Source organism: Pan paniscus, chromosome 10, assembly GCF_029289425.2.
Source record: "Pan paniscus chromosome 10, NHGRI_mPanPan1-v2.0_pri, whole genome shotgun sequence".
Taxonomy (NCBI): domain Eukaryota; kingdom Metazoa; phylum Chordata; class Mammalia; order Primates; family Hominidae; genus Pan; species Pan paniscus.
The window spans coordinates 112277369-112289411 of NC_073259.2; the positions used below are offsets into that span (position 1 = coordinate 112277369).

General features: G+C 44.0%; 1 protein-coding gene across 1 annotated transcript in view; it reads left to right on the forward strand.

Annotated features, from left to right (window-relative positions):
• The first annotated feature begins 702 nt into the window (after positions 1-702).
• The window catches only part of TXNRD1 (thioredoxin reductase 1), a 134661-nt gene continuing 123320 nt past the window's right edge, over positions 703-12043 (forward strand). Inside the window, exon 1 of the mRNA XM_055096066.2 lies at positions 703-882. Coding sequence (XP_054952041.1) covers positions 792-882 — 91 coding nt within the window. The 5' untranslated portion in view covers positions 703-791. The remainder of the gene's footprint in view (positions 883-12043) is intronic.

The following is a 12043-nucleotide window of genomic DNA, read 5'->3' on the forward strand; positions in this document are numbered from 1 at the left end:
GGGCATGGTGGCACACGCCTGTAGTCCCAGCTACTCGGGAGGCTGAGGCAGGAGAATCGCTTGAACTTGGGAGGCAGAGGTTGCAGTGAGCTGAGATCGCGCCACTGCACTCCAGCCTGGGTGACAGAGTGAGACTCCGTCTCGAAAAAAAAAAAAAGACTGCTCTAAAAAATAAAGTGTATTAAAAAGAAACTACGATGTTCAGTGTATGCTTCATCTACGGTCAAAGAGTCAAAGACTGAAGTGACAGTGGAAGCCAGGTGGTTATCTGGGAGGCTTACAAGACAATGTGATAGTATGGAAAATACTAGTATTAAGTGAAATGCTGGATGCAAAACTAGGCATAGAGGGGAAAAACTGGAAAGAAATAGTAAACACAGCAAAAGTAGTTTGTGTGAAAGATAAATTTTTTAAAATTATTTTTTGTAAAAACAGGGTTTCCCTACATTGCCCAGGATGGTCTCAAACTCCTGGGCTCAAGCGATCAATCCTCCCACCTCGGCCACCCAAAGTGCACAGGTGTAAGCCACCGCGCCCGGCCGAAGGATAAGATTTTGGGTGGTGCGCTCTTTTCTCCTTTCCATTTCTGCATTTTCCAATTTACCTTTAGCGACCGTTCTTTCCTGTTAAAAAAAAAATTCACGACCTTGAAGAAGATACACGGGCTATGACTTCGCTGTTGTCACCGAGCGCCCCGCCCACCGCGTTCTCCGACCCGCGGCCGGCAGGGGGCTCGCGGCCTCCGCCAGGCGTCGTTCGGCTCCGTCAGTTCCCACAGGGCCTTGTGCGACATGGGCTGCGCCGAGGGCAAGGCAGTGGCGGCGGCCGCCCCAACGAAGCTGCAGACGAAAGGCAAGAACGGCGATGGCCGCCGTAGGTCAGGTACGACCGAGGGCGAAGGCCTGGTCCCCAGGTCGACGGGCCGAAGCGGGCCTTCCGGCCGGGGTTGGGGATAAAGTGCCCCGGAGCCCCGGCCTTGAAGCCCCTCACTGGAGTCAGTGACTGACCGCGCGCCACGCTGGAGACCCCAGAAACGCTCCCCCAGGTCACCCCGGGAGACGGAGGCCGGCGGCCGGCCGAGGGCTGCCCCGCCCGCTGGCTGTGAGAGAGGTGGGAGGTGGAAGGAGGAGCGGGCCCGCCGCGAGGACCTGCCCGGAAACCTGTCGGAAACCGAACCGAGAGGCAGCGACCCGCCTGATTTCGCTCAGGGCCAGTTAGGGCGTCCTCTTCCTACAAGCACCGTGTTTCCAAAGAAACGTTACGGGGGAAGCGACCAAACCGACAGCCGAGTCCGGGGGTGCCCCTTCACCTCTCCAGAAGCCCCCGGCCCACTCCCAGCATCCTCCTCCATCGAGAATCTTGTCCGACACGCCTTCCCGGCCCCCTTTCTCCATCGCCTTGAATTTTGGGCACATTTCTCCCACCATCATCCCGCTTTATCCTTTCACTTGTTCTTCCAGAAGAGAAAGCTCCCAGTCTCTTCTCCATTGTCCGGATAATGCCAATAATGGCTAGTGGTTACTAAGCACTGACATGAGAGGGGCCTTTGGAAGCACTAGACATGGGTAATAATCTTGGTTCATGTTTCCAGCCATACTGAGAGATTTATCATAAACCCCATTATACAGATGAAGAAACTGAGAAGCAAAGAGGTTATAAAACTTACCCAAAGCACACAACTAGTAAGCGGAAGAGCTGGGATACCAGTTGAGGCCATCTGACTCAAAAGCCCTGGTCATAGTCATATGGCCGCCTCCACCTTTTTTATAGGCTTGAGAAAGTGAGGCTCCAAAAAGTGCCTTGCCCAATGGCTAGAATTATTAAATGCTGTAGGATCTGCCTCTTTCAAAGGCTTACAGTTTAGTTACAAGGCAGCATATGGTGAAGGGCTAAAAGGAGTGGTAAAAACAGCCAAGTGGGGATGGCAGCTCCCACAGAGGTAGGATTTGGCAGAGGTGTCTGAAGGGAGAACATTCTTGTTAGGGGAAGCAGCCGGTGAGACCATGCTAGAGATAGGGAGGCCTGTATATCCTGCTGGAGTTGAGGACTTGGATTAGGGGAAGGGAAGAATAAAGGAACAGGGTAGGAGCAAGGTCAGGCAAGGTCAAGGTCAGGCAGCTAATTTGTGGCCATTAGTACAATGAAGGAGTTTGAGCAGGTGCATCCCAAATTGACCTTTCATGTACCATCCTCAGGATCTTCTTGATATCTATGTCCTTCCATTTATTTACTGTTTTTCTTTAGCTACATTCTTTTTGTGTGTGGTTAAAAAAAAAAAAAAAAAAAAATTACCATCTTAATTTTTTTTTTTTTTTTTTTTTTTTAGTTTCGCTCTCGTTGCCCAGGCTGGGGTGCAATGGCGCCATCTTGGCTCACCTCAACCTCCACCTCCCAGGTTGAAGCGATTCTCCTGCCTCAGCCTCCCAAGTAGCTGGGATTACAGGCATGCACCACCACGCCTGGCTAATTTTGTATTTTTAATAGAGACAGGTTTTCACCATGTTGGTCAGGCTGGTCTCGAACTCCTGACCTCAGGTGATCTGCCCACCTCAGCTCCCCAAAGTGCTGGGATTACAGGCATGAGCCACTGCGCTCGGCTGACCCTAACCGTTTTTAAGTGTACAGTTTTCAGCAGTATTAAGTATATTCACATTGTTGTGAAGCAGATCCCCTGAACTTTTTCATCTTGCAAATCTGAAACTCCATGCCAACTCGTTAACTTTTCATTTTCCGTTTCCCCCAGCCCCTGGTATCCACCATTCTACTTTCTGTTTCTGTGAAATTTGGCTACTTTAGATTGCTTATATAAGTTGGTATCATACAGTGTCTGTCTTTTTGTGACTGGCTTGTTTCACTTAGCATACTGTCTTCGAGTTTCATCTGTATTGTAGCATGCGACAGGATTTCCTTACTTTTTAAGGCTGAATAAGATTCCATTGTGTGTGTGTATATGTACATACACACACACACATATATATACACACACACACACACAAAATGGAATATATATATACACACACACCACATTTTGTTTTTCCCGAGATGGAGTCTTGCTCTATCGCCAGGCTGGAGTGCCGTGGCATGATCTTGGCTCACCACAATCTCCGCCTCCTGGGTTCAAGCAATTCTCCTCCCTCAGTCTCCCAAATAGCTGGGATTACAGGCGCCCGCCACCATGCCCAGCTAATCTTTGTATTTTTAGTAGTGACGGGGTTTCACCATGTTGGCCAGGCTGGTCTTGAACTCTTGACCTCGTGATCTGCCCGCCTTAGCCTCCCAAAGTGCTGGGATTACAGGCTTGAGCCACCACGCCTGGCCTGAACTATTTTATAATACAGAAAAGCTCACTCGTTATAACACAACTTGCTAAATTTTTACAAACAAAATACATGCATGCAGCCCACACTCAGCTGAGGAAATAAACGTTTCCAGTACCCCAGGAGCCCCTCTAATGTCTCTTACCCCCATACCAAGGGCAAACACTACTCTGATTTCTAACAGCATAGAAGAATTTCACCTATTTACATTTACTTTTTGAAACTTAAATTTAGGCATATTTTAAGCATTAATCTATTAAAGCACGGCTTTATACTAGGTATTTTTCTTTTTCTTTTCTTTTTTTTTTTTTGAAATAGGGTATTGCTGTGTTGCCCAGGCTGGAGTGCAGTGGCCCAATCATAGCTCATTGCAGCCTCAACCTCCTGGGCTTAAACAATCCTCCCACCTCAGCCTCCCGAGTGATAAAGTGTGCCACCAAGCCCAGCTAACTTTTTTACATTTTGTAGAGATGAGGTCTTGCCATGTTGCCCAGGCTGGTCTCAAACTTCTGGGCTCAAGTGATCTTCCCACCTCGGCCTCCCAGAGTGCTGGGTTTACAGGTGTGAGCCACTGTGCCCAGCCTAGATATTTTTCTATACACATACATATATACATAATGATGATGATGATTTTTCTAGAGATGGGGTCTCACTCTGTTGCCTAGGTTAGAGTGCAGTGGCATGAATCATAGCTCACTGAAACTGAACAGCTGGGCTCAAGTAATCCTCCTGCCTCAGCTTCCTGAGTAGCTAGGATTACAGGGACACACCACCATGCCTAGCCTCAATTTTTAAATTTTTTGTAGAGATGGGTCTCACTAAACAACAGCCCCGTCTGATCTCGAACACCTGGCCTCAAGTGATCCTCCTGCCTCAGCCTCCCGAAGTATACTGCACCAGGCCCATATTATACATAACTATTGACATTAAAAATGTTCTTTTGTGTGTCACCTACAAACACTCTAGAAGCCACCTTCCTTAAGTACCATATGATCTCTAAGTTCCTTCTCAAATTAAAATTATGTGGTTAAGTTTCAAGAAACTAATTTCTTAATGATGCAGAAGGTTTTGTTTGAATGACTCTTCATCCAAGCATCTATTATTTATCAGGCACTGGGAACTCAGGGATAAACAAGGCATGATCTCAGTCCTTGAACATAGAGTCTCGTGGAGAAGAATGGCGTAGAAAATGCAGTGTCATGATGTGTAATCATAAAAGTAGATGGGTACACACCACTTCAGGAGAATGGCAGAGGGAGTTAACATCTTGGCACTTAGCATTTAGTATTTCTTCTGTAACACACATTCCATTCTATTTTAATGAGCTTGCAAACATTTTTCCTGCTGGATTTTTGAGGATCAGGAATGTGTTTTGTTCACTATCTTATCTCCCACAGTCCTTGGCGTACTGCCCTACAAATCAGTAAATGTGTTTATATGACTCATATGGCAAAGGGCAATTTTTTTTTTAATAAGTGAGGAATGTTCCAAAAGCCAATGCTATTAACATTGACCAGCTTTTTCTAGTAAGGAGAGGAGACAGTATTTTTTCAAAGTGCGGTCCTAAGCCCACCTGCAAGAGAATTAATTACATGCTGGGGATGTGTAGATTAAAAACTCATTTTCCTGTTCTCCATTTCAGACCTACTAAATCAGCCTCAGAGTGAATGAAGCTTCATTTTTGGTGTCTCAAGTGATTCTATCTGAACCAAGGCCTGAGAACACTGCAGTGAGGTGTTTAGGCCAGCGTCAAATCACCTATTTCTGGGCAGAGGTGCCTATCCATAGCAATGGGGCTGAGGCTGGGGTGGAGGTTGCTACTGCAGATCATTGAGGCTGATAAGGGTGAGTCAGATGCCCCAAGAGGAAATTGAAAGCTTTGGAATGGAACCAAAGATCGTGACTGGCATGCAGTCATGCAATCTGCAATCAGAAGTTAGTATTACACGATGCGCTAGATAATTGTAGAGTAATCTTGCTTTTTGTTGATTTTAACCAGGTAATTTAAAGTCATTACTGATTATTTGGATTTTCACATTTGAATGTTTACTTCTTTGTATTAATGTGTACTGAGTATTTAAAGCTTTTAAATTAGCTTTTTTAAAAAGTGTATTTTAAGCCAGGTGCGGTAGATCATGCCTGTAATCCCAGCACTTTGGGAGGCCAAGGCGGCTGGATCATCTGAAGTCAGGAGTTCGAGACCAGTCTGGCCAACATGGTGAAACCCCATCTCTACTAAAAAAATACAAAATTAGCTGGGCGTGGTAGCACACACCTGTAATCCCAGCTACTCAGGAGGCTGAGGCAGGAGAATTGCTTTAATCCAGGAGGCAGAGGTTGCAGTGAGCTGAGGTCATGCCATTGCACTCCAGCCTGGGTGATGAGAACGAAACTCCGTCTCCAAAAGAAAAAAAACGGGGGGGCGGTATTTTAGATTTACAGTTGGATTAAATCCTTGAAAGAACTCAAAAGAAGGAATTAATCTGTTAATGCCTTTCTTTACCTTCATAAAACATCAGGGAATATTTCATGAATATTCCTTATATCCTACTTTCTAGCTCTGAGCATTACTTTGCTGGTAGAAACTAGTCTACATGTATATAACTATAAATGACTATCACAAATCACTCTTTGATGTTAAAAACAAACTATCTGGCTGGTTGTGGTGGCTCATGCCTGTATTCCTGGCACTTTGGGAGGCCCAGCTGGGAGGATTGCTTGACACCAGGAGTTCAAGACCAGCCTGGGCAACAAAGTGAGCCTCAGTCTCTGCAAAAACAAATAGCTGGGCATGGTGGCGTGCGTCTGTTAGTCACACCTGCTCAGGAGGTTAAGGTGAGAGGATCGCATGAGCGTGGGAGGTCGAGGCTGCAGTGAGCCATGATCAGGCTACTGCACTCCAGCCTGGGTGACAGAGGGAGACCCTGTCTCAGAAAAACAGCAACAAATCTACCTGTTGGGTTTTTCGTTTGTTTGGATTTTTATTTTATTTTATTTTATTTTGAGACGGAGTTTCACTCTTGTTGCCCAGGCTGGAGTGCATTGGCATGATCTTGGCTCACTGCAAACTCCATCTCCTGGGTTCAAGCGATTCTCCTGCCTCAGCCTCCCAAGTAGCTGGGATTACAGGCATGCACCACAACGCCTGACTAATTTTGTATTTTTTGTAAAGACAGGGGTTTCTCCATGTTGGTCAGGCTGGTCTCGAACTCCTGACCTCAGGTGATCTGCCCGCCTCAGCCTCCCAAAGTGCTGAGATTATAGGCATGAGCCACCGCTTCCGGCCACCTGTTGGTTTTAGTGGTAGTGCAGTGGTTTTCAGCTTTCAACATTCAAGTACGCTCCCAACTTTGACAAACAGAAAAGTTATTTTTGCCACAATTTAGTGTGTTTATGGAAGGTGTATACAGAAACTTCAGATGACAGTGTCTGTTAGATGAAAAACTGAGCTGGGCAGGTGGTGGGAAGTTGTATAGACCCAGAAATAACTTATTATGGGAAGAATTAAGAGGCCACAATTAATGGGTCGAAAATTAAAAATCTACAGGGACAGGCAGGTCATATAAATGAGTGAACCAGGCAGGTAGTAAACAACAGAGAGTGGTGGAGACTGGGGTGGACTGAGGAGAGAATGCTGTACAGACAGGGCAATTTCTACTGAGCTTCCCTTTCTTTGGGTGGGAAAATGAGTGTAGTGTGGCCAGACCTGCTTTTTTTCAAGAGAAACTAGAAATCTCTATTTATCATTTTTGTGACTTCCCAGCTTGTGAATGTCAGCAGTAATGCAATTAAGCAAAATACTGAGGGTCAAACAAGATGTGATTGCAGGTAAATATGGTCTGTGAATGTGTAGAATAATGTCAAGCTGGCACACATTTAAAAAATGAGAAAAAAATGGTGTCTTTTGAATGTATAGAAGTGGCTGGGGCAGAAAACAGTTTTTCTTAGATAGTAACACAGTGCAGAGAAGTGTCTGAGTGAACAGTGTAAATGACCGCTGTCAAAGTATGGTTTTCGAAACGTTAAAAATATGATCTTGTACAGAAAAAAAAAACAGGTATCAAAACTTAGTCATTAATTAAACCAATAAATGAAAGAACCAATAAAATGGTAAAGCTAATTTAAAGGCAAATTCAAGGACTAGGGACATATAATCAAAGAAATGATGAATTGAATTTGCTAGTACAGTAGTTACAAAGCTGGTTAATGTCTCACAGAGCAATAAAACTAACTTTTGGGCCAGATGCAGTGGCTCATGCCTGTAATCCCAGCACTTTGGGAGACTGAGGCAGGCAGATCACTTGAGGTCAGGAGTTCGAGACCAGTCTGGTGAACATAGTGAAACCTCATCTCTACTAAAAGTACAAAAATTAGCCAGGTGGTGGCATGCACATGTAATCCCAGCTACTCAGGAAGCTGAGGCAGGAGAATCGCTTGAACCTGAGAGGCGGAGGTTGCAGTGAGCCGAGATTGCACTGCTGCACTCCAGCCTGGGTGAAATAGTGAGACTCTGTCTCAAAAAACAAACAAACACACAAAACGAACTTTTGGGATTACTGAGCAGAAATGTACGAGTTAACATGAAACTTCAGTGTCTAGGCTCTAATAAAATAGTAAACAGCAAAGTCAAGTACAGATACACTCTCTTAAGAAAATTAAATGATCCTTGGGTGGGCTTGTTAAACATGGTCCAGTATGACATTGAAAGGACATTTAGTCAACTTCTTTCTTTACTTCCAAGTTTGGACATTTTTCTTAAGATTGTGGATATTACAGTGTAGCTATGGCTGCCTTGAGATTATTGCTCACTTATATAGTGGCATTTTAAGCTGCTTAATCCCCTCAAATGTGCTGCCAAAATTCTACTTTTTCAAGTATGTGCAGCAGCTTTTCTCAAGTATGTGCATTTAAACTTTTAAAAATGTTTAAAACAACTGTGAGCAAATTGAAGGCTTGCTGCACTCTATATGGGGTCAATGTTTCATTAAGTGCTTTATCACAAAGATTTGTTTAGAAGTGGGCACAAGGCTCTTGGTCATCAAATTCGTTTTAGGTTTAGAGAAGTAATCTTACCTCTTGGAGCAAGAGCTAGATTTCACTCTTTTATGTATAGAGTGAGATCAAGGAAGAAGGGGAATAGAAGGAATAGAACTTAGCAAACAGCTCCCCACTCCCAAGTCAAGTTTGTTAGAAATGTAACACTGGACTACCATTGTTGGGAGACCAAGGAGCATGGTTTCGCTGTACCATTCCTTTCATGGGATTCCATGGGATCTTTCTAGATGTGCTGGACTGGTAAAAATCCTTACCTGTGGGTAGGGAGGGTGTGTCCAGTTGAAGCAGAATAAAAGGAAAGCTAAACCGGGAGGTGACCCTTGATCAAGCACTGGGAAAAAGTGGTAAAAACTCTTGAATCACTCACTGAGAGGCAGCTGAAGGTGGGGACTGGTGAGGAGGGAGCATGAACTGCTGCATCTGGCAGCCGGCTTTGGGGACCAGTGGCTGGTGCAGACTTGCTAAGGAGTGCTAATGGTGTTTATTAAAACAACAACAAAGGCAACTTAGTTACTCTGGCCCTCCGTGTGGGCAGAGTAGTGTGGGAAGGGGAGAGGGCAGATTGCAAAGGAAATATATGTGAGATTGTTTCTTTTTGCATAGGCACTGATGCATAACCATTCGCACTGGATTAGTCAAAGCTGTAACTCTTGATGAAATTTCCTTTAAGGATGAAGGACGTTTGACAAGTTTAGGTCTCCTTTTAAGCTTGTGGCACAAGTTTTTTTTTTCCTGTTCCCTGACCTTGCCAGACTCCCTCACTCATCTGTTCATGAATGGTTGTTCTCTTTTACCTAAAATATCCTTCCTTCTCTTTGCTGGGCAAACTGTCCTCACACATCAAGATGCAGTCCAAATGACAGTTTTGTAATTCCCCAAGTAGAGATAGTTTTGCCCTTTCTGGACATCTGTGGCTCTTCTCATTTTTTTTTTATAGGACATATAGTGTATCGTGTAGCATTCTACTAGACTGAGCTCCTGGGGGTAAGGATGTCTTGTTTATTTTTTATTTATGTTTTTTTGAGACAGAGTCTTGCTCTGTCCCCAGGCTAGAGTGCAGTGGCGCAATCTCGGCTCACTGCAACCTCTGCCTCCCAGGTTCAGGCAATTCTCCTGCCTCAGCCTCCCGAGTAGCTGGGATTACAGGTGGCCACCACACCCAGCTAATTTTTGTTTTTGTAGTAAAGACGGGGTTTCACCATGTTGGCCAGGTTGGTCTCAAACTCCTGACCTCATGATCTGCCTGCCTTGGACTCCAAAAGTGCTGGGATTATAGGCATGAGCCACCGCGCCTGGTAGCTGTCTTGTTTAGAGTTGAATTTCCTGTTTGGGATAGTTCATGGCACATAGTAGATGCTCGGTAAATGTTCAGATGTAGTTGTGTCAAGTTATTCCCTCCTGATTTTCTCCCCCACTGTTTGATCAACCCAGGAATCTCTTTCCCCCTTGAAAACTTCTTTTATCTACCTCTCTTGCCCCTGAATCACTGGAATCCTACAAATGGGACATCTCAGGCAGGTAAAATTGCCATTGTTATGAGGGTGAGAGAATGCAGATTTTTTACAGTGTATTTCCAATGTCCCATATGGAACATTGTATTTCCCAGTAATACAGTTTTTTTGAAAGAGGGGATAACACCAAAGTAGTCTTGTTAATTAGATAATATTTATTCATTTAATACTTACTAACCATCTTCCATATGTTAGGCATTGTTGTAGGTGCTGGGGATCTGTGAGTAAATATGCCCATATGGAGTTGTTTTCTAGAGTAATGTAGAACTTCTGAGAGCTTTAATGAAAAGGAGTAACATTTATTGAATGCTTATGATGATCCAGGTACTGTGCTGAGTGCTTTATATGTATTAACACATTTAATCACTGCAACAGGCAAATGAGGAAAGTGAGGCCCAGAGAGGTAACAAGCATACAACTATTAAGTAGTGGAGCGAGGATTCTCATGCCGGAAGCTAGTGTACTTAACCACTGTGCTCTACTGCCTTACTTAATAGAGTGATTGGGCACGTCTAATGAAACCTTGGTGATATGGTTTGGCTCTGTGTCCCCACCCAAATCTCACCTTGAATTGTAATAATCCGCATGTGTCAAGGGCAGTACCAGATGGAGATAACTGAATCATGGGGGCGGTTTCTGCCATGCCTGTTCTCATGATAGTGAGTGAGTTCTCATGAGATATGATAGTTTTATAAGGGGCTTCCCCCTTCGCTTGGCACTCATTCTCTCTCCTGCCACCATGTGAAGAGGTGCCTTCTGCCATGACTAAAAGTTTCCTGAGGCCTCCCCAGCCATGCAGAACTATGAATCAATTAAACCTCTTTTTTTTTTTTTTATAAATTACCTAGTCTCAGATATGTCCTTATAGCAGCGTGAGAATGGACTAATACACCTGGATTCCTCTATCCCCTCATAAGACCTGAACATGAAGCACTGTTTCCCATTAAAATAAGCAGTTGAAATAAAATCAAACTTTTTAGTGGATTACCAGTATCTGGAAACAATAGAAAAAGGAGCTTATGCCGGGCACGATGTCTCACGCCTGTAATCCCAGCACTTCGGGAGGCCAAGGTGGGCGGATCACCTAAGGTCAGGAGTTCAAGACCAGCCTGACCAGCATGGAGAAACCCCATCTCTACTAAAAATGCAAAAAATTAGCTGGGCGTGTGGTGGGCACCTGTAATCCCAGCTACTTGGGAGGCTGAGGCAGGAGAATCACTTGAACCCTGGAGGTGGAAGTTGCAGTGAACCAAGATGGCGCCATTGCACTCAAGCCTGGGCAACAAGAGTGAAACTCTGTCTCAAAAAAAAAAAGGAAAAGAAAAAGGAGCTTATTCATAACAGTTTAACCTTATATTTAGGGACAGGTAGACAGTTATACGGATGCTGAAGACAGCCAAAAATGTCCAGCTTAGGTTGTAGATGCTGAATGCTGTGGGCTCACTGACCCTTGCCTATGAAGCACTGTAGAATACCTTTATCACTTCATTTCCATAAGTTCAGTTATGTCCCTGGAATATAATCTTGAAGCAGAAGAGCCTGATATAATAACAATGTAGCCTCTAAGGTTGATCCCCAATATAAGATGATCTTTACAGAGATCTCCTGTTATATTTCAGGCTACTTATTTAGATTATGGCTCCACAAGTCATTTGAGCAAAGTGGAAAGAGAATTAGAGTGAAGAGAATGGAATTCTAGTTTCTGTTATATCCTTAAATAGCTGTGTGATTTTAGACAAGTTCCAAAGCACCTATGCGCCTTAGTTCCCTCATTTGCAAAATGAAGTGAATGGATGAATATTAAGTCCTCTCAAGCTGTAAAATTCTGTAGGTCTGTCTCCCATAAAATTAAAATTAGGCCCGTAAATGCATAGAAAATATAATAATTCCAAATAAAAATACCTAGCATTTTTGGATTCCACAATACGCAAGGTAATTTCCCATGTGTTATCTAAGACGTGTCTTTTTTTCCGGTCTTGGCTCCTGGAATGCATGCCTGAATGACTACTAAGGTTTTAACTCATTCACTTTATTTTATATGGTAAGTCAGTAGCTCAAGATAGTAAGGAATAACTTGCTTTAAAGTAATAAATATGTTAAGACCCAAAAGACTGTCAATTATATTTGGAAAAGATTTGGGTAGAGGAATTTGCTACATTC